Source organism: Bacillus rossius (assembly GCF_032445375.1).
Source record: "Bacillus rossius redtenbacheri isolate Brsri chromosome 4 unlocalized genomic scaffold, Brsri_v3 Brsri_v3_scf4_2, whole genome shotgun sequence".
Lineage (NCBI taxonomy): Eukaryota > Metazoa > Arthropoda > Insecta > Phasmatodea > Bacillidae > Bacillus > Bacillus rossius.
Window position 1 is genome coordinate 53,009,936 of NW_026962011.1, and position 20,946 is coordinate 53,030,881.

Here is a 20,946-nt window from a genome sequence, read left to right on the forward strand (position 1 = left end):
TTTCTTTTGATCTATGCAATCAGCACAACCATGGTAATTAAATTGTTCTTACATTGATTGGCTACACTGCCTAAAAGAATTCACTAATTAAGGCTTAACATTTGTTGCCACAGAGAAAAAAAAAGCCTGAAAGCACTGAAACTGAAATGTTGCAATGGAGGGTGGTGAATATATGCACATTAGTATTTAAGAATTAAAAAGGGTACCTTTTTTTGTTTCATCAATATAATAATTTTAAATATGGACACAGCAAATTGTTATAAAATAAATATTTGTTGAACGAGACGAATATGTTGTACAGACACAATTCCCCACTCTTAAATAGAAAGGATTTTTTATTTTCTTTCATTTTACACCCTATTATTATTTCATAAATATTTCTCTTTCACTTTACTGTATTGTGTATACATTTTTTGTTGACTCCTGCCAAGTGTGGGGAAAAAAAGGTTTCACTGTATTTTAAATTCCAAATGGAAAAGTATTTTATGTTCGTGAATAATTTGGTATTTGATTCAAATTTAAAAAAAAATACAGGATTCACAGAAGCCTATTTCTAACCATGTGGTTGGTTACTGGTAAGAATACTTTCCTAAACAAAGGTGAATTTGACAAATATCAGGACATTTTTTTCTAAAATAATTCAATAATTAAAAAGCTTTTTTCTACTTTTATTAACATTTATAGGTAGGCATTTGCTGAAAGTATGTTGTGCTGTTCTAGACTGCACATATGTGGAAGACTTTTGAAACTTTTTCTTCACCACCTCCCCGAAGATTTCCATATTTTCGCACCATGTTTCCACCTTTTTCTTTTTGGGAGTTTTCTCTCTTTAATAAGCAATTTTACACCTTGCATATAAAAATGTGCAGGCTTTTTAAAACGGTCACACACTATTTAATATATCCCTTAATAGATATCTTAATATGGGTTTACTGTAATTGCTATTTTCTACACACCTCTTGAACAGCATCAGCTACTCCTCTCAAAACTTCACATCCCAAAAAGGTATCCTTATCCGTTATCCAGCATAATACATAATGCACAGAGAACAGGAATAGTAAGCTCCCAATTATATGAACCCCCAGGAACAACCATCATCATGAAGTAATTTTTTTTTATAACTGTAGAAAAACTTGGCTAAAAAACTAAAATAGACTGAATAGTAACTTTGTTACTTTTATTTTGGGTGCCCTACATTGTGATTCTCTTCAGCTTGAGCATTACAAAGAGCAAATTTTAATTACAAACCTTCTCCCGGGGAATGATGATGGGTCATAGAACTGAAAGTTGTCTGTGATTTAACAGAGAATGTCAAACAATATTGCACTTTAATTTACCACAAATGTGAGAAGAAAATAAAATACTCATTAAAAAAAGCATATATTTTGTTCAAAATGCAAAAGAACCAAGGAAAATATTTTTCTTTTCCATACTTAACTCAATTAAAAACAAAGACACCAGTTAAAAGTATCACAAAATATAACACACACACAACACCTGCTATACAATTCTGAATGTCAAGATCTACAATACATACCCACATAAAATTTATTAATGTGTCTACAAAAATTGTTCTGGAAGTTCTTATGTGCACCATGTCATGAATGGAGAAGAAATTATTTTGATAGCATTTGTATATGGAATGGAGCATCACTTACCACACACTCAGTCTTTTACTGGCTATCACAATGTACACCATCACTTCATAAGATCTAATAATCGTTGCCACAATTTCTGGAGATTTTTTTTTGACTACAAATTCGTAGACAAGGCAACATAAATTGAAGTTCAAACACATTTTTTTTTAGCATTCTTCACAACATATTGCTTCTTAGGAAAAAAATCTTAAATTAATGATCAGAGTTTGAGTCTATCTGCGCCCGAAACAACACTACAACTCCGACTTCTTTGCCTTGCCCTTGCGATCGTAGCCCTTCAGTTCACTGGTTGAGTGTTTGGCAATGTACTTGATGAAGTCATCCAGCTCTCTGCCAGACTGGAACAAAACAAAAACAAAAGTCACTCACATGTCATAGTTAGAGAAAAGAGTTTAGGGTTATTACAGAGAAAGATTTAAATGTGAAACACTTTGGAAACTTTAATTTAATCTACTCTATTATAGGATGCACTTTTTTCTACCTTTTAGAGGTCAGAAAATTAGGTTCCTCTCTCAGTCAATGGTGTCTTGTATTCATCAAATTAATACTTATTAATGGATATTTGAAAATACAGTGCGACTTAAAACACTGATGACTGCCTTAGTGTCTAAATTTGCAAGTAAACTTCAATATTTATAGTAAGTACAAATATAGCAGTTTATTAAGTACTAAATGGTAATTCTAATTCAGAATGTGGCTTCAATTGCCACTTAAGATGAAATGATTTAGCACAGTTGCACAAATGTGTAAAGAAAAGCTCCAGTTTATTTCAAAGACATCTTGCACATTACAGTAAAACTGTAAGAAACTTTCCACTGGAATGGCTTGATAAATTTTCTTATCAAGGAAATTTTCTTACCAGAAAAATGAGAAAAGTCAACAAAAATCTTAGAATGTGGTCTACTCTAAATTTAATACCTCAAATGTAGCTCAAAAGAAGTTTTATGACATTTTTAGTAAAAGTTGTTGATATTCAAAATATCAAATTCTATTCAAACAAAACATATTTAGTACAAATTAAGTACATAATTATATACAAAACTCATATTTTAATGGTTGAAATCCATTAGGTATCATTTTTTCATCATACACACTTTGCATCAAAATACATTTTAACCACATGAATATTCACATGAAACTTTCAGAGTGCATATTGAAACAAAAGCAAATTTTATTTACAACCTTCAATGCCATCAATGCCCAAAAGACCGAAAGATCTTTAACAATTGATAGTCACATAGTTCATGATAGTATCCTCTGGCTTACAGCGCTAGTTGATAGAAGCCATTTTGTGCAGTATTTCCACAATTCTGACGCATCGCTGTTTCTACGAGACTTAACGTTTTGTAAACATTGAACTTGAGCTGAAAGTATTTATTTTATCGTAGTTTTGTGAATAATGATGTGTGTTAAAAATGTTTTACACTGGTAACATGGTGCAGTCTAAACGTTATAAGTGAAATGAATCTACACATGACCATATGGTGAAATTCAAGGGCATGGGAAATATGAATTAATCATGCAAGATTTATAATGCAGGATTTTCTTTTCTGTACTTAAAAGAATGTATCATTTAAGTTTGAAACGGCCAAATAAATGCAAGGTGAATTAATACAGATTTTGCACAAATGCACTGGACAGCACTAAGGAGTTGTTTCCAACTTGAAAGAACTAATACACAACACCATTCACCAAGTATAAATAAATACTTTTACTATAGAGAAACTAAGGATTAAAAGAGGAATGCAACCTGTAATCAATGGTAAATATTATAGTTTGACTAAATCTTTTTTTTTTAATTAAGAATTAAAAAGGGCATTTGTTTCGTCAATATAAAAATTTTAATTGTGGACACAAAAAAAATTGTTATAAAATAAAATCAATATTTGTTGAAGGAGACGAATTTGTCATACAGATGCTAAAATTCCCAATCTTAAATGCAATTATGACTGGGATTCAGGAAAACTGTTTAACAAGTTTTGTTATAAGAACATTGTTCATAATATAGAAGTATTATGTTCCTTTAAGTATTGTCGACAAGGTTGAGACAGAAACACACAAATTTTTATATACACACACACACACACACACACACATATATATATATATATATATATATATATATATATATATATATATACACACACACGCACACACACACACAGATATATATATATATATACATACATACATACATACATACATACATACATACACACACATACCTAGACACACACACACAAATACATACAAAAGGAAAGGGATCGGTCAAGGCCTAGAGTAAGGAATAGCCAACCACTCTACAACTACAATTTGCCTAGACATCAGGAAACCATTTAAAACTGAAATCAGGATGGCCAGAGACAGATTCAAGCTCGGATCTTACATTACGTGAGGCCAGTGACTACTACGTCACCTTGATATGTCTCTGTAACAGTCAATAAACAACTTACATCGTATTTGACTGGGGATTTCTTGTCGTTTTTAGGTGCCCAGTACAGAGTTGGGAAGCCTCTCACATCGTAGGGCTCCGGAACATCATTAGCTGTGGCATCCATCTTCACAATGGCTACGTCTTCATCTTTCATCTGTGAACCATACACACAACTGTACATCATGCACAGAAATTATCCTTACATCTTACGAGCAAAATGAAGTGAAAATAGTTATCTAAAAACAAAGGTAAAAAAACATGTCCTGCTAGGACAATGCAAACTTGGGGGCAAAACTTCGAAGAATAATTTCATAATGGAGTTTGAATTAATCAAGCATGATAACTAGGGACACCAGAAAACATTAATTAAAATTGACCATAGGCAGTGTTAAAATAAGGCAAAAGCAGTGCAAAAAGTCAGTAATAAAACATTAAAGCAGTGCATTTAATTGGTGTTAAAAAAATTTATGTTGGTCCTAAAATGTTCATTTTTGCCTTTAATCCCTTAAAATTTGTATTCTGTAACAATTTATGGTAATTCTGAAAAGAAAAAAAAAACATTTTTCCTAGAAAAAAAATTAAAATTGCTTTTTTTCACTTCTTAACAATTTTTTACAATCACTCTCTAGGAGGGCATTTTAATACTTAAAGAAAGTAGTTTACCATTTACAGAAGTAAAACATTTTAGTTTTTTTATTTTCTTTAGAGAAGAGGATCTTTTTCAGAATAACATTGCAGCATCTCTATAAATCTAATGAAATTCAACCAGTAAACCTAAACTAAGTTACTGTAAATTATTAAGACACATGATAATACTAACTTTGATTATTTGGCATAAACTGAAGAGCAGAATCTGCACAATATGTACATTTCTAGATGTTGTAATAACCATTAAAGTAAATATAAGTAAAGGGATGGGGCAAAATGTATATAAAACATACTGTACCATGTTTTCTCATACCATTAACAATTTTTTTTTGGCATAAACTATAAAACTATTTACATTTTATTTTTGACATTTTTTCTGAAAGTTTCCCAAGAAACAAATTTATGCTCCACTTGAAAAACTACCTTTTTTTTTATGTAACCTCGCACAAGAAGAAACGTTACGTAAAACCATGTATTAATGTAAAATGCATAGTAGCTTCTCTTATAAACAATACAAAGTATAACGTTTGAGGCATTAATAATAAATATTTACTTATGCTGTAGTAGAATGATACTATGTTATACATAATGAAATACTTCGCTATTGAAATTTTCTTTTTGTGTGACAAAACTATTATGTACCACAGGAAGTTTTCCAAAATGGTGTATCAAATCGTGAAACAGCTGTATTTTGCACCAAAGTTCATGTCTCCACAAAAATGTTTAAATTTAGCAAAAAACTTTAAAAAAATTAAGAACTGAATAGTTTTTCACTAATTTTGCAGTACACCTATCCCTCACTTAGCACGTCTTCAGATTGCAGGATTCATTTAGCACAATGTTAATTTTATTGCCCCAGTCTTGAATAGCACGTCTGTAAATTTCAGTTAGCGCGAAATCTCCACACGCAAAAAAAAATAAAAAGTCGTGCATGACGCCACAAAGTCTGTTTCAACTTCTGCAAACTACAGATGTGCCGTGGCATGCAGTTAGGTTTATGAGGGGGGGAATGAGCGTGCAGGCCTGACTACGCTATCGGCTGTTGTACAAACATTAGCTATGGCAAGTTAAATTGCAGCTATGGAGTGTAAAGGACCAAATGTTTTTACGTTCGCACATATGCTGCCATGCCGTACCGTTGTCTCTTGGCCAAAGACCAGGCCGTGAACTCAGTCTAGCCAGTGGCAGGGAATTCACTTAAACAAAAGCAACGTCTGCCCATTCAGCTGCCGGTAACTGTACGTGCTTGATCACTCATAATGCATCGTGTTCAAGTATTTGAGACAAAACTAGAAGTATTACGGCGCGCAGATTGACATGTAGGCCACGCTTATGTTGGTCGCACTTTAGTTTTAATCAAGTCAACTGTGCGCATTAATTTTCTTTCAAAGACGTTTTTAAACGTTATAACCTTTATCTGTTAGTCTGCGTCGCCGCAGTGTACCATTTATAAAAATGTACCCAGCACTAGTTGGCATTTTTATGTTTGACTATGTTGCTTCCCGTATAGATCGCGCACACGTAGTCGAATACAGTAGAACCCTGTTATAATGTTCCTGCATATAATGTTTTCCTGCTTATAATGTCATAGTTTTAAAGTCCCAATATTTCCACCATAAGGACAATGTATTTATTTCCTGCATATAACGTTCATAAATAGTGTAATTCCTGCTTATAATGTTTGATTGCTAACATTCAATAAATGGGGAAAAAATGTTTTAAAACCAAATTATTCCAACACTCACGATAAAAAAGTTTCCTTTATGTATGTTTATGTTTACAATCACTGCCATACAATACATGAAGTTTGTAAAAATACAATTTTATGCAATATACTGAAGGTACACAATGTTCATAGTTACGTGTCAGTTGGCACCCTTAGTCAACTCTTCTCTTCCTTGCCATTCCAGTGGGTATTCAGATGCACGTACATAGTCCTACGATATTTAAGTTGCCAATTGAGCAAGGGCATAACTAAAAGTGTTTTCTAACGCTTACAAATAATTTTTTTTTTCATTCATACGTAGGAATACCAAAATTAAACATTTTCAGGTGGCGAAGGAGTATACGTTCTCACTCTTAATATTGTCATCATGAATCGTGAGACAATTTTACAAAAAAATGTGGCAGTGTATCTTTAAAGACAAACAAAATTTAACCAGGGAACAAGACGAAGTTGAAAAATTGTTGGCTTGTTTCAGAAAATTCATGTATCAAGCATACTATCTTTGGTTTTAACATTAAAGTTGTTGACATAGCTTGGTGAGTCCATTGGTACAAAGCTCTAACATTGTTAAGTGCTAAATTAAGATTTCCTGCTTATAACGTTTTCCTGCTTATAATGTTTTTTTCTTGTGCTCTCTTGAAAAACATTATAACAGGGTTCTACTGTATTGATATTGATATCTCGCCGATTGCATGTAACGCACGCTCTCTGTCTTTTGCCAAGTTTACTACATTTGATAGCCCGCACTATTTTGTGGTGTATACTACGACAATAGTTACACATTAGTTCAGACTTGCATTTGGATCATAGATTTTGTTTTTCTATTTAAAGTTGAAGAAAGGTTTTTGTTGCATGATTTATTAATTTAAATTGTTTGGTGTGCTTTTTTATACTCATACATTTTAAATAAACGTACTTTCCATGAACGGGTTATGCTTTTATGAATAACTTTATGGAAAAACAATTTGTTTTTTGCATAAAAATCGCACCCTACTTTTGAAATTTGATCTTATTATAAATGGTGCGACAATTATGTGATAAGACAAGGTAAGCACTTTAATTTTTGAAAAATTAAAATGTAATAATCCGGACAGTAATATCGGTTTCACAATTAGCCTTGCTATTTATGGAAACTAATGTCAGAATACACAATTTCGAATAACACGAGCATTTCTAGGAACAAATTATTCATGCTAAGTAAGGGATAGGTGTACACCTTTTCAGGGTCCCTAACAAGAACATATATGATGTATGACGATGCAAATGGAATACCACACACCCTCTAACAGCAACATAATCTGTGCAGTTTATACAGCCATACCTTCTCGCCCAAATCATCATATATCGGAGTGAGCTTCTTGCAATGCCCACACCATGGAGCATAAAATTCTATGAGCGTATCCTTGCCGTTGTTCGTGACGACATCATCAAAGTTCTTGCCTACAGCAACCGTCACAGGACCATCATTGTCTTCTGGAATTGGTTCAGATTTCAGGTACGGTTCCAGTTCACCACTCTTCAGTTTCTTCAGGAACGTTTCAAAAGCCTCCACTCTGAATGTCAACCAAATAAAACCCTTTAGTAATCATAAGTGTAGCACTGAGTTTCACGAAACTCACACAATTTTCAATTTGAAGATTACACTTTGAATGACACAGACAAATAATTTGACCATAAATACTGACATCAGCTAACAAATAGAGGTTAAAGTTCCCCACAGTTAATAGTACTAGCAGTGAAATATTTCCTGAAATAGAGGAAACCGTGTTTTATTTTGGTCACCAAAATAGTACAAACCTGCATTAACCTAGGTAGTTTATTATTTTTAAATAGTTCATTGCACAGACACTTGCCCAGATTGGGACAATTTTATAACTCAAATGTAAGGCAAGCATAGTTGGATTATAGGTACTTCAGTTTTGACCCATCAATACAAAAAATACTCTTAAGGTGGCAATCATAACAGTTGCACAGAATAAATTTTAACATAACTATACTATCAGCTAATAAATAAAAAAAAAATAACTTTTTTACTTATTCAAGCAGGAAGAACTTACGAGAATTCATCACCCATTGCAAACTTCTGGTTCTTGGCATTTCGCGCAAACACAATTGGCTTATCTCCTTTCACGTAGTCATGGCCATATTCATTCAACTCATGCTGGAAATCATCTTTGGAGCTGACAGCAAAGGTAAAGCTATCTGCAAAATCTTTAGCCACCTTCAATATGCGGTTACGCCAGTAATTAGTTCCTGCAAAAAAAAAAGTATTAAACAATCATGTATATGTAGGTAATGCAGTAAATAAATCTATAAGTCCAAACAAATTACAACATTAATGAAACTTATTCAACAAAAAACTTTCACAACATAAATACGTATGATATTTATGAAAACTTCATCAAATCTTCTTCTATATTAAAAACTTTATTGTTTCTATTGCTAATCATCTACACATTTAGGACTTTAGGTAAGTTTTATTTTCATAATAACTATGACAATATTAATGTTTAACAAAACATTCATTACTGTAAAACCCAATTACGAAATCATTAACAATGAAAAAATGTTAAGTAGGTACCAGCTACACAAATATTTGTTATTTATTGGCCAAAGAAACTTATTAAATAAACATTTTTTTTTGTAACTGCCTTAGCTAGCATCTTGATTTAGTTCCCACAAAAACTGTTGAGTGAAATATTTATTTGTATGTACGAATACAAAAAAAAATAATGCATTACATTATTACCTTTAACATTCTTAACATAATCCACATTGTAGTATGCTACCACAAAAGGTGGTTTGAAGTCATTCATGTTGTCCCTGGAACGATGACCAACCAGGCCATTGCTGCAAAATAAAATATAAAGTTAATTCACAAACTGCATGTTGCAATATAGAATACATGAAGAAATTAAATTATAAGTAATTAGCTTCTGTCATTTTATTTCCCAAGTACCTAACATGAACATTTTGGGAGCTGAAACAAATCTGGTGTAAGTTGGAGAAGGCTGCCCTACAAGAGAGACCAATATTTTCTTAACTTGAACATGTAAGTTACTCCATAAAAATGTTATAACTCCCTAAAGTAGTAAAAATAGTTAGTAAATAGGAAAAGTAACATTATAAACATAAGTTACTCTGAAAAGTATCTGAAATTAAAAAAAAAATAAAATTAGAAGAACAATTATTTTAATAGTTTTCAGTATAACTGTTGTGTCTACAGAATTCTACATGATGTATCCATTTATTATTTCATAAAATTGATTTACAAAACTGCCTTTCTAAAACATGTAATTTCACGCTTAACTTGATGTTCTGCCATGTTTCAAGTGTGAAAAGAGCAAGACGTAAGTAAACTGTGTGCATACAATTTTTGAAATCTGCAAACACAAGCATTCTTTTTTTTTTTTTTTAAATTTGGATTATTTTTATTCATTATTGTTACGAACTTAAAATAATTTTCAAATGGTGATCAACAGCAATATCATATTTCTTTAACTGAAACTGCACATCATGCATGTATGCAGACACCACTTGCAGGAAGTGGTATAGGCATGGGAATAGATCCCCGGGAGGGGGCAGGGGGGCCCTAGTTCCCCCTAGAATTAAGAAACTTGCATGCACTTGCAAAAGTGTGACTGAGAAACAGGTTTGATGTCAACACCATGTCTTATGAAAACTTTCTGTATATGTTAATGTTTTATGCTTATTGCATGCATGTAAGCCAAAATACGGGCAGTATTGTGTACCACACACAAGAGATGACTTGTGTCGGTTACCCCCACTCTCGGGCCGCGTGGACTCCCCTTGGAAATTTCCGCTGCCCCCTTTGCAAATCCTGCAGATTTGCGCCCCTGGGTATAGGCATTACCAACAGTGTAGTTTGTACAAAAAAAATTATTTCTAAAACTTTTATATAAAAACTAAAGCATAAATTTAATTTATCAGGATAAATTGGTCCAACATTTTTAAGTTAAAAGGCAGTTGTGTGTAAATGTGTTTGTTTGGTTTTCAAACAAAAATGTTCTCAAAATAAAATAACTGTTTGACATGTCAGTGCAAAAGTACGTAATTAACCGCGAGCTCAAGAAGCAACAAAGATGAGATAAGTAGCAATGTAGTGCAGTGGTGGGTAGGATGAGAGTACACCAGTAAAGTCACCAGCTTCGTCCACTATTTATAACACTTTGAAAAACTCGGGAAGTACCTGCCAAAGCCAATTAAATGCGGTCTTAGAAATCTATAAAATAGTTATCAAAAATACTGATTTTCTTATTTTAAACTGAATATTACTAAACTTGCCTATTTTTCTGGATGAACTTCTCGATCTCAGATTTTGACGGCTCTCCTTCATACTTCACAGAGTTGGGTTCAAACTTGTTGTGAAGGTGTTTTGGCCGGTATAATACTACTGCATCTCTGAAAGACAGAAAATGTGATCATGATCCAGATTAAATAATTATAGTAGAAAAACATTCACACACAATCCAATACAGTATATTTTCAAATATGTAACTATTATCTGTTTACATACGATGCTTAGAAATTTTGATTTGATATGTTTCGACAGAAGACGTGAATTTTCTCTGTGGAAGAAAGAATTAAAAGAAATAAAAAAAGACACTAAGCAGGGTGTAAAAAATATTAATTCAAATGCAAATCAATAATGACTAATAAATCTCATCTCTCTTCCAATTTTATTCTCTACGCTATGCTGAAACAATATTTGTAATTATAGCGTAGTCAATTTAACATTACAGAATGCACAAAATATACAAGTGACAATTATTTTTACAAAATTATTGGAAAACTAATATTATCATTAGTGTTGCTTTGATTCCAAAAATAAACAGATTCATTCAAGTTTTGATTTTCATATTTATTTAAAGTAAAGTAAAGTAAATCTTATTTAAAGTATTGAAAAGTTATGTTTGATGCCTTTATTAAAAATAAAAAAATAAATAAAAATTTTAATTTCAAAACTGTGCTATAGGGGAAGAATCAACTAGCTTCCATTCCAAAACAATTGGATTCTGAATCCTTCCATGCCATTACTATCAATGGAATCTACCGATTCCAGAATCTGAATAGACCCAACACAAATTTTTATTTTTATATTTAATTTTAAATTAAATTAGCAACGAGGTTGTTTGTAATGAATAAATACACACAATTCAAGGAAACTCAGAACACAATTCAACAACTGCCCTGAGTTATTCTGGGAAACCATTTACAAACAACACAGTGGTACCTTTTAGGGATATGCCAATTCACATGCAGACTCCAAGAAATGCTGATCCAGATGTTTACCAGTTCCGATCCAAAATCAGGAGGATGAAATTGATTTCTTCTTACAAATATGCAATATATATATAAATAATGCCACTGGACTCAAGAATAAATGGACAAAAGGGACGTACGCATTTATTTTTATTTCCGTGTGATGCCATTGAAATTGCTATTATTAAATGCAGTACATATTTTGTTGAATGCATGTTTCTCTAAGTAATTGGTCAAATAAATGATTTTGAAAAAAAAAAGGGGGGGGGGGGGGGGAACCTCCGGCAGTTGGTGAAGGATAACTTGCAAGATAAACATGCCAACTCATGGGTTACAATGGAACATTACAAAAATTGGAATCTGAATAAATCAGTGAAAATACGGCCAATCCCAAACTCTTTTTGATGCATCTGGCACATCCCTAGTAGCTTTTAGTGCATCATTTTATTAAACAACGTAAGGATGAGACTTACTCCTGGCCGTGCTTCGAGAGTAGTTTCTTGTTCGAAGTGTGGCCAAATCGATACTTCTCCCTCAGGGCTTCTGCTGTTGTAATGAATGCTCCCTTCAAATCAGACTCTTTCTCAAAGAATCCTATAATTGCTACATCGTCCTTACTAATGAAGTCTTCAAACTCTGAGTCTTTGTTCAGATCTTTGGAGCTGGGGCCCACTTGTGCCTTCATGTATTTCACTATACCCACTGTAAAAAAAAATTACTTTGAATTATATTGGTTAATACAGTATACATAAAAATTACCTTTACATTATACACAACCAAATGTTCAGTAAAAACCAAGCTGATTCAACCAACAAACACCATTAAAACAAAAATGACTATGGAAAAATGTTTCCAATACTTGAAGCTGAATAGTTAGATAAATAATCAAGAAAGAATAGGATGAAGCATAATTCATTAAATAAGTATGTCAAATAACAACTCTTTTCTTTGTACACATAATCTGAATGCCAGCTAACATTTTTAAGTGGAAAATATTCCGATTTCTGAAATGATTTTATTCAGAGGATACCATTAGTTCCGATTCACATCCCAAGTACACTGCCCTGACTCTGGATAATGTTTATGAGTAAACAAGAAGTGACACGTATGCCCACACCAGCACCTGCGTGCCTGCATCCACTCCCGCACGCCCGTGTGATTCCACAGTCGACGCAGCTGCAGCGGCAGCAAATACTAGCAGAGGGTGTGGAAACTACGTGCGATTCACATCAAGCAATGGAATTGAAAACAGAATTTTCAAATTTGTATCAGGCTCAGCATTATTTTAAAGTATTCTACGTTGAGTTTCGTATTCCAAGTGTATTTGCAACACGAGAACACACGAATTTGCTCGTTACCGAGGTCAGATGTCACACATCTCTGGGGAGTGCCCACTGGAAGCACCAGAACATCTCTGTAACTGATACTCTGTCTGCCGGTGCCCGAGCGTCGCACATCTGTCCTTACTTTACCACAACACTACCTAATGTTTTAGAAACATAAAGAAAACATAATGAAAATAATTTAAATTTTTTTCCTAAAAATAATTTAAATTTTTTTTGCATAAACACAATATTTAAGGTAAATAAAATATGAAAAATACATTATTTACACAAACAATGTGAAAACCGGTAAAAACATACTTAAATTGTTTATGTATATAGAACAAAACATCAACATCAATTACAAGAATATTTAGAATAATAAAATACAAGTATGACAAACTAGGTGATTAAGACCTTGAAGACATATAACCGATTCATCTGAATGACAAAAACATATTTCCTCCTCCTAAAAATTACTCATAAAAACTGGCGAGGGCAGTGTTCTGCAATGCTACAAACTGTGTAACAAATTCAAATTAATACCAATAACAGTATTATTTAATTCACGGTCTGATGCTTGGTTAAAATTTAATTTAAACAAAGATTTTTTTTTTTTTAACTTCTGCTCTTCTAGAAAATTGTTTGACACATGAAATCATTTCGAGAAAATAAATATCAATTAAATATGTCAAAACAAAAACAGGTTACAATACCTGCTTCTCTGGGTCCGTTGTATTCACTTGACAGTTTTCCACCTCTGAAGATTTTCAACGTGGGGTATCCAGACACACTGAACTTGTTGCATGTCTCTTTCCCAGCTTCTGTACAGTCGACCTGATGATAAAAAAATTGTTTCATTTTTCAAGAGTTCTAAACCACGATTATGTTACATAACAGTCGAGATAAGAAAGTGTGTATTTTGCCTCAAGAGCAATGAATTATTAAGCACCCAAAAACAAGAAATTTGATAACACATAATGTTTTCACTTTATGTCCAAAAAGCCAAGGAAACCAATGTAATAATAAAAAATTGTATACCTCCGAGAAAACCCTTTGTTCACCAAAACGTATAAATTTTCGAATTACAACAAAAAGTACCCACCAACCTTGGAACCTTGAAATATCAAATCCTGAGAATATTTGTCCACAAATGCAGTGTAGTATAAGTTCTAAAATTAATAAACAAAAAAAGAAAAATCTGACATATACATATAATTCTCATTTGACACTTCCGGATATCTTAAAAGAAATTTAGTAAAATGTTTGCACATCGCAGCAGCACTGTATACATGTCATTAGCATCTAATTAACTTACGTTGCTTTATAAATTGATAACCTTAACTGCATTTGCTGTCTTCTCACTTATTAAAAGATTCAGAATATATATTAATATTTATTTTAACTTAATTCTTTGACAGTGAGGTTGTTAGAAACAAACACAAAATGACACAGAAAATGGGGTTGTTTCGAGTTTATTTTGAAATGCTGAATCTCACTAACATAATGATAAACTTTAATTAGTGTTTCATTTTGAAATAGAAATCACAGTGTAATATTCTTTCTTATTCTTAACTTCCAGTTTAGAGTACGTTAGAATTGATAAGAACACCACAGATATTTTACAAACGGAACACATTACATGAGTATTGTGTGTGTGTGCTATTAGTCTAGTGATCTTGTATCATGCTACAACTGTATTTTTCTTGTTTTTAAACTCTTTATAAAGACGTGGCCATGGGGAGAAAAAAGTGGAATAAAGTGCAGCTAAGTGGTTTTCAACCAATCAGAAATTTTAATATTCTAGCGGCAACAATTTCTGTTGACAACATACCATGATATTTACTAATAACAAGATATTAAATATTGTGGTTCAAATTTAAGCTTACTTTATTTGTGTAAACTACAAGTATTTGTTTGCATTTCACACTTAAATAGATAATTGGAAATTAACATTTTTAAAACATTTATCTAAAAAATATTATTCATTGACACAAAAAAAAATTTTTTTTGACTGAAGTCAGTATTAATCATCAAATCTCACACAAAAATAAAAAAGACTTTAATTTCAAACCCCACAGCCTGTGCTTCGACGATTGGTTTGAGAACCTTATGCTTGGGAAGCGATGCTGCTATGCTTCCATCACCACCATACTCCTCATTCTTGGATGTGGTTAGTGAGGCATTATTATGAATCTAAGTGTTTTTAAAAATTTGAAACATTAATAAAATAATTGTTGGGGTAAATTTAATGTGTACTTTAGATATTTACCATGTGTGTGGGTAAAAATTTATAACTGGGTATTTCATTTGTCCCATTATATAAAATAAAGAAATTAATATGTGCATGGTTTGTCATTCATTTAATATAAAAACTGCATGTCTACTTTTTCATTGTATCTTCTTGCATTTATAGCCATATTGCAAAGTTACAATTAATGCCACACTAACAGCATTTCTGTGTGTGTCATTCTTAATACAGATATTGTCCTTTCCTTAACAGAGAAAATGTTTGAATCAATTTTAAGAACTAAAAACTTACCACATAACCTGAACCTATGTTAGGTAAATGAACATGGCGAGCTGAGCCAAATCTGATAACATCCTTAAGCTCACAATACTGGCAGGAATGGAATTATTACAAAACTAGTGATTTACCTGCTTTTCACTCATAAATAACAGACTGCATTCAATTGCAAGATTAAAAGGAAACTCACTATGGAATAAGATACTGCTACTTCTCATGGCCTACATAGTTGATTTACAAGGTACCATAATGCATTTTCCTGTAGTGATTTAGAGAAACTATGTGAACCCCAAATCGGGAAGACCAGACCAGGATTCAAACAAGTGATTGGCACATAAGTACACCCATCCCTCACTTAGCAAGTCTTCAAAAATTGCAGAAATTCTGTAGCACTATGTTAATTTCACTACTTCTGGCGAGGTAAAAAAAAAGGCAATCCATTACAGAACGACTTAAATTGCATATTGAATGTGTGTAAACTGTAAGGCCGGTATTCCGTCATCATCACTACAAAACAATTCTCTAGGTGAACTTTAATCATAACTGGGTTTGCTTATGGGAGTCATAACTTTTAAGTAATTGTGAAAGCATTCATATTAAATTTACTATATAAAGTCTTGATATATTAATTGTATTGTACTTGTCTGTATGTTTACATGCCCACCACTAAAGCCATTTTCTGTTGGTAGACATGTGACAATGAAAAATAAAATAAAAATAGACTAATATCCAAGAATATTCTAGTGCATTGTGAATGCATGACTATTAAAAATAAATTAATACTATTAAAAGTGTTATTACTTTATTAAATTAGTTTATATCTGACTTTATTGCAATCACTATATTAACAAATGAAAGTGTTTTTCATGAGTTCAATACTCTGCTATTATACATATTTAAATGGTATAATTTATAAGCATATATTTTTTTCATACATACTCCAACAACGAATATGATATAAATATTTTATTCATGTATTTGTATTCTCTGATATGTGAATATGAATATTACACAAAAATAAAAATAAAACTAACGGTATTCTTAGCCATACCTGCAAATATGATTTATTCATAGTCATAGAAAATATTTTTTTTGCAAATACATTCATACTTAAGAATGCAAACATGCCCATCACTGATTCAAACCCAGGTCTCCTGAAATGCATGCCCAGTGCTATACCATTGTGCCCCCTCCCCTTCCAAATACCCAGAGATCTATGTTAACTAAGAACATTAACTAACATTTTATTTCAAATTTTAACCCATGTTTACTTATTCATATCAAAACTTTCATTTCAATATCAATTTTTGAATCAGAAGCTTCATGAAAGAATAAAAAAATACCAATGATAATAATGTTCTACGTTTTGCTGTCAACATTAGAAACAACCAAATATTTCCCACAAAATATTTCAAACTTGTGAATATTGCTTTAAGAAAAATTTTATGTTAGTCCTCTTGCATTTTCTTAATACCATTATATATTAAGATGACAAAAATTTATTTCAAAAATGAGAATGTTGCTTTAAGAAAATTTTACGCTAGTCTTGAATTTTCCGAATACTATTATATATTAAGATAACAACTTCTAATACCAGATCCATCAATAAAACGTACCTTTGCCAACACCACAGGAACGTCATCATCTTTTATTATTCCAGCAGCTTTTGCATACTCTGGTTTCAGTTTTTTACAGTGCCCACACCTGAAATAAATTGTTCTTTGTAAAGTTTTTTACAAAATAAATGTTATGTAATTTTCTGCTACACACAATTTCCAAGAAAGTTTTAACAAGTCCAAGTTTTAGTTGAAATAGAAAAATCACCATGCAAATACACAGGCACCTACAAATTCACATAAAAAACCTGTTAACTTCTTGACATATTGCAATACCATTTTATAGAATTTGAAAATGTTAAAAAGTGGAAAAAATATATATACACAATATGATTTTTTATTTACGAGGTTAGATTAAACGTTTAATTTCCAAAGTTAGGTATGCACTCACACAGGTAATAAAAAGAAAGTAAAGGATTGATATGTTTAGGTCAGTTAAATTTAAAATGCTTTGGAATTTTGTAAGAAAAAATATTGTACGTAATTGGTGTTTCTATTCTAGATGGATTTTTAAAAATCTTGTAGTGAAGAACGGCTTATAAGTCAGCCCAAATATTTTCATGATATTACCAAATTCAAATTAAGATTTATGAAAATTATTACATTCACTATAATTTTCTTGTTCCAGCGACTAACAATTTACAAATCTATATTTTTCTATAGATCTATACTCATTATAAATGTTTCATATCACGTATCCAATCTATCCCTTGATCCTAAATGCATGATCCTGAATACATTAATCCTGTGGTACATTATATTGTTTAAATTTAGTACATAGTAAGATCCTGAATCTAACAAAAATTGTGATGAAACACCAAATTATGATTGTATTATCAGATTTAATAAAAATCTGAAAATTATTTTTTTTTACTTCCTAATATTTTATTGATAAATTTTTGTTATGTCCAGGATATTTTGACGTACTAAATTAAAACAGCAAGCATCATGTACCATAGAATCAATCATACAGGCTCATGCCATCAGAATCAAGGGATACACTTGGATACGTGATATGGAACTACTAACTCAAAAATACCATTTTTAAGATTTTTTTTCCACTAAACATTCCTCTCCAATATTACCAAGTTTTTTTTCTAGTTGTACAGTTTCAGGTAGAAGTATTTGCGACATCTTGAAATCTAATCCTGTTTTACAATGACAAGCAGAGACGGATCACGAAAAAAGATTTAATGGAACGGAATATCTACAATGGCAAGCATGAATTAGCTCAGGAAAGCCCAGCTCTTTACTTAATTAACTCCAAGCAACCAATAAAAAGTATATTTGGCCAAGGGGGTAGCCATGATTGTTTTAAATATGTTAAAAATTGTTTCAAGTACAATAAAAGATACAATTTTATCATTACCTTGATGTTTTCTGTTTGCATATGCATTACCTGATTGTGTTAAATTCTTGTATTTCAAAATGTTTTTCAAATAAAGTCTTTGTCCTAACCGTAAAATGCAATCTCATTTTAGATTAGTCAAGTTTCTGTACTTGTGGTAGTATAGTGAAACTTGAATATCTTTTACAGGTCTGTGATCCACTTTTTTCCATTTTTGAACCTTGCAGAATAAGCCTTACGTTTTTAAAAATCTAGTGTCCTACAAACCAACTACAGTAGCTATGCATAGCTTGTGTATTGCATCGTGGCGCTCGAGTTTAGAAGTTCATAAACTCAGGCTTAACACCAAAATTGTTAAACTAAGCTTTGTTCTGCAATGAAACAGAAATGGAGTAAACGGAAAGACATATCACGGAATGGCGTATTTACAATGGCAAACAGACATAAACCCAAAGGATTAGTTCGACAATCCCCGACACTTCTGTTTATCTTACTCCATGCAGCCAATAGAAACTGAGCATTTTGCCACCGTGGTAGACACATATTTACGGTTTATATGCCTACTGTAAAAATTGATCCAAAAACTAAGTGTTATGTCATTACTTTGTAGTATATTTTTTATTATACATGAACAATTCTCACTATGTACTTATAACTCAATGTTTTTATACGATTTAATTTTTATAACAGTGAAATACATCCCCATTGGTTGCCATTTGTTACATTTACGTGCAATGTGGTAGCCGCAGACATTTCACTGCAATGTGGAAGCCGCAGACGGACAGCGAAACGTACATATCTTGCGGATCTAGGATATGTTTGTCCTTTCCGTGTCATTGTGGGACGTGCATTAGAGTTGAATTTTTTCACATGAAAATGCATTGTCTAAATTTTAATAAAGGTAGAGCGCAACAAAGTGTGTGATAACACACCAGCCAGATCGCTCATGAAGTAATTAAAAAAAGCATAAAATTATCATGTGAATTAATTTAAAATATATTAATAAATAAAAACAAACTCACCAAGGCGCATAAAACATAACAAGTACAGTCTCATGTTCTTCAACCACTGATGAAAAATCATCATCTCCAAGTTCCAAAACGTCTTTTTCGGCACCTGATGACAGATAAACTAATGATGCAAAAAATATTAATTTGCATATACTCATTTTGCCTTTAGAAGAATGAGCTGATGAAAACAACTTCTTAAAATTACAATCAGCACCCCAACGCACGATTTACGTCTACGTGGCCGTCTTTCCCGTGGAGCCTGCCTTGCTTAACGTCACATAAACAGTGACAACTGGCAACCAGCACGTTTTGTAAGATTTGTGTTGGCGCTCTGTGATTGGTCGGAGTAAAATGTATGAAACATTATTTTAAACAAAAAGCTTATTTTTATTATAAAATAAAGATACAATTAAAAATCTTAAATAATTTGCATCACTAAATTCTAATAAAATACATTTACATTCGTACTAAACAACAACTTCAAATACATAAAAATTGTTCTTTCCGCTGACCGGAGATGAAACTTCAGCAAAAGTTTTAAATTATCATTACAATTAAAATGCTATTTTAATGTTGCATGGTCAATAATTATAAAATGGCAATTCTAACAATAAATAGTATCACATATTTAAGTGTTCCGATTTTAACAAAATTTCCTTACAAACATTTTTCAAATATTATTGAATATAAATTATAAGTTATAATTTATAATTGGGTTGTATTAAAATACTTAAAGATGTTTTAACTCATTGATTGTAAAAGAAAAAATAGCATCCAAAAAATGATGACAGCTCCAAGTGCACTTCTTAAATATTATAAACAGAGCATAAAGAAAATTGTATAGTGACCTATATAAGAATTGTATTTCAAGACACAGAAATAAGGGTTAATGAGTTGAATTTGCTAAACCTGTACCCTAACCATATTCCAAGTGCACTATAGGAAACAGCCAGTTCCAAGGTGAGCTAGTCGCTTATTTTTTGGAAACCGATTTTAGGCACAGAACAAGGAGGGAGATATAGAAGTGCGACTCTTACAGCGAAAAATGAAATTACGTTTCGCGCGACATGTAACGCTATCTGTCGGGTAGTTCCATAATTACTAGCAAAGAAGTTATATCACAAACTTTTAGGTTGCTTATGTTAATTTAGCTACTTGACGACTAATTGCTTGGTATAAGTTATTTCCTTTTTTCTGGCGAGCCCCCGTATCCTGTTACGCCAGCATTAGCCCATTCACAGTTCATGGGCCCTCCAGCATAACCTGGACGGCTATCGATACATCGGCCTCAGAACCGTTCCACTCGTTCATTAACTCACTCGCAGTGCCCACAGGGGCAAAAGGACGCTAATGGGCTACAACGACCTGGGTAAC

General features: G+C 32.2%; 1 protein-coding gene across 1 annotated transcript; it reads right to left on the reverse strand.

The window, feature by feature from the left end:
• Positions 1-1,363: 1,363 nt before the first annotated feature.
• Positions 1,364-20,076, reverse strand: LOC134541780 (protein disulfide-isomerase A3). The gene is made up of 10 exons (XM_063385444.1): positions 19,585-20,076; positions 17,215-17,302; positions 13,788-13,908; positions 12,223-12,451; positions 10,772-10,888; positions 9,216-9,316; positions 8,524-8,719; positions 7,788-8,019; positions 4,112-4,246; positions 1,364-1,996 (listed from the first exon to the last, which is right to left on the reverse strand). Exons 1-10 carry the CDS (start codon positions 19,728-19,730, stop codon positions 1,892-1,894), a joined length of 1,470 nt encoding a protein of 489 aa, XP_063241514.1. The 5' UTR covers positions 19,731-20,076; the 3' UTR covers positions 1,364-1,891.
• Between the last annotated feature and the right edge of the window lie 870 nt (positions 20,077-20,946).

Excerpts from the sequence above, each read along its gene's own strand:
- LOC134541780 (XM_063385444.1), bottom strand. The coding sequence starts at position 19,730 with ATGAGTATATGCAAATTAATATTTTTTGCATCATTAGTTTATCTGTCA. Across the intron at positions 17,303-19,584 it reads GTTATGTTTTATGCGCCTTG|GTGTGGGCACTGTAAAAAAC; the intron begins GTGAGTTTGTTT and ends AATTTATTTCAG. Across the intron at positions 13,909-17,214 it reads TTCCTGTGGTGTTGGCAAAG|GTCGACTGTACAGAAGCTGG; the intron begins GTACGTTTTATT and ends TTTTATCATCAG.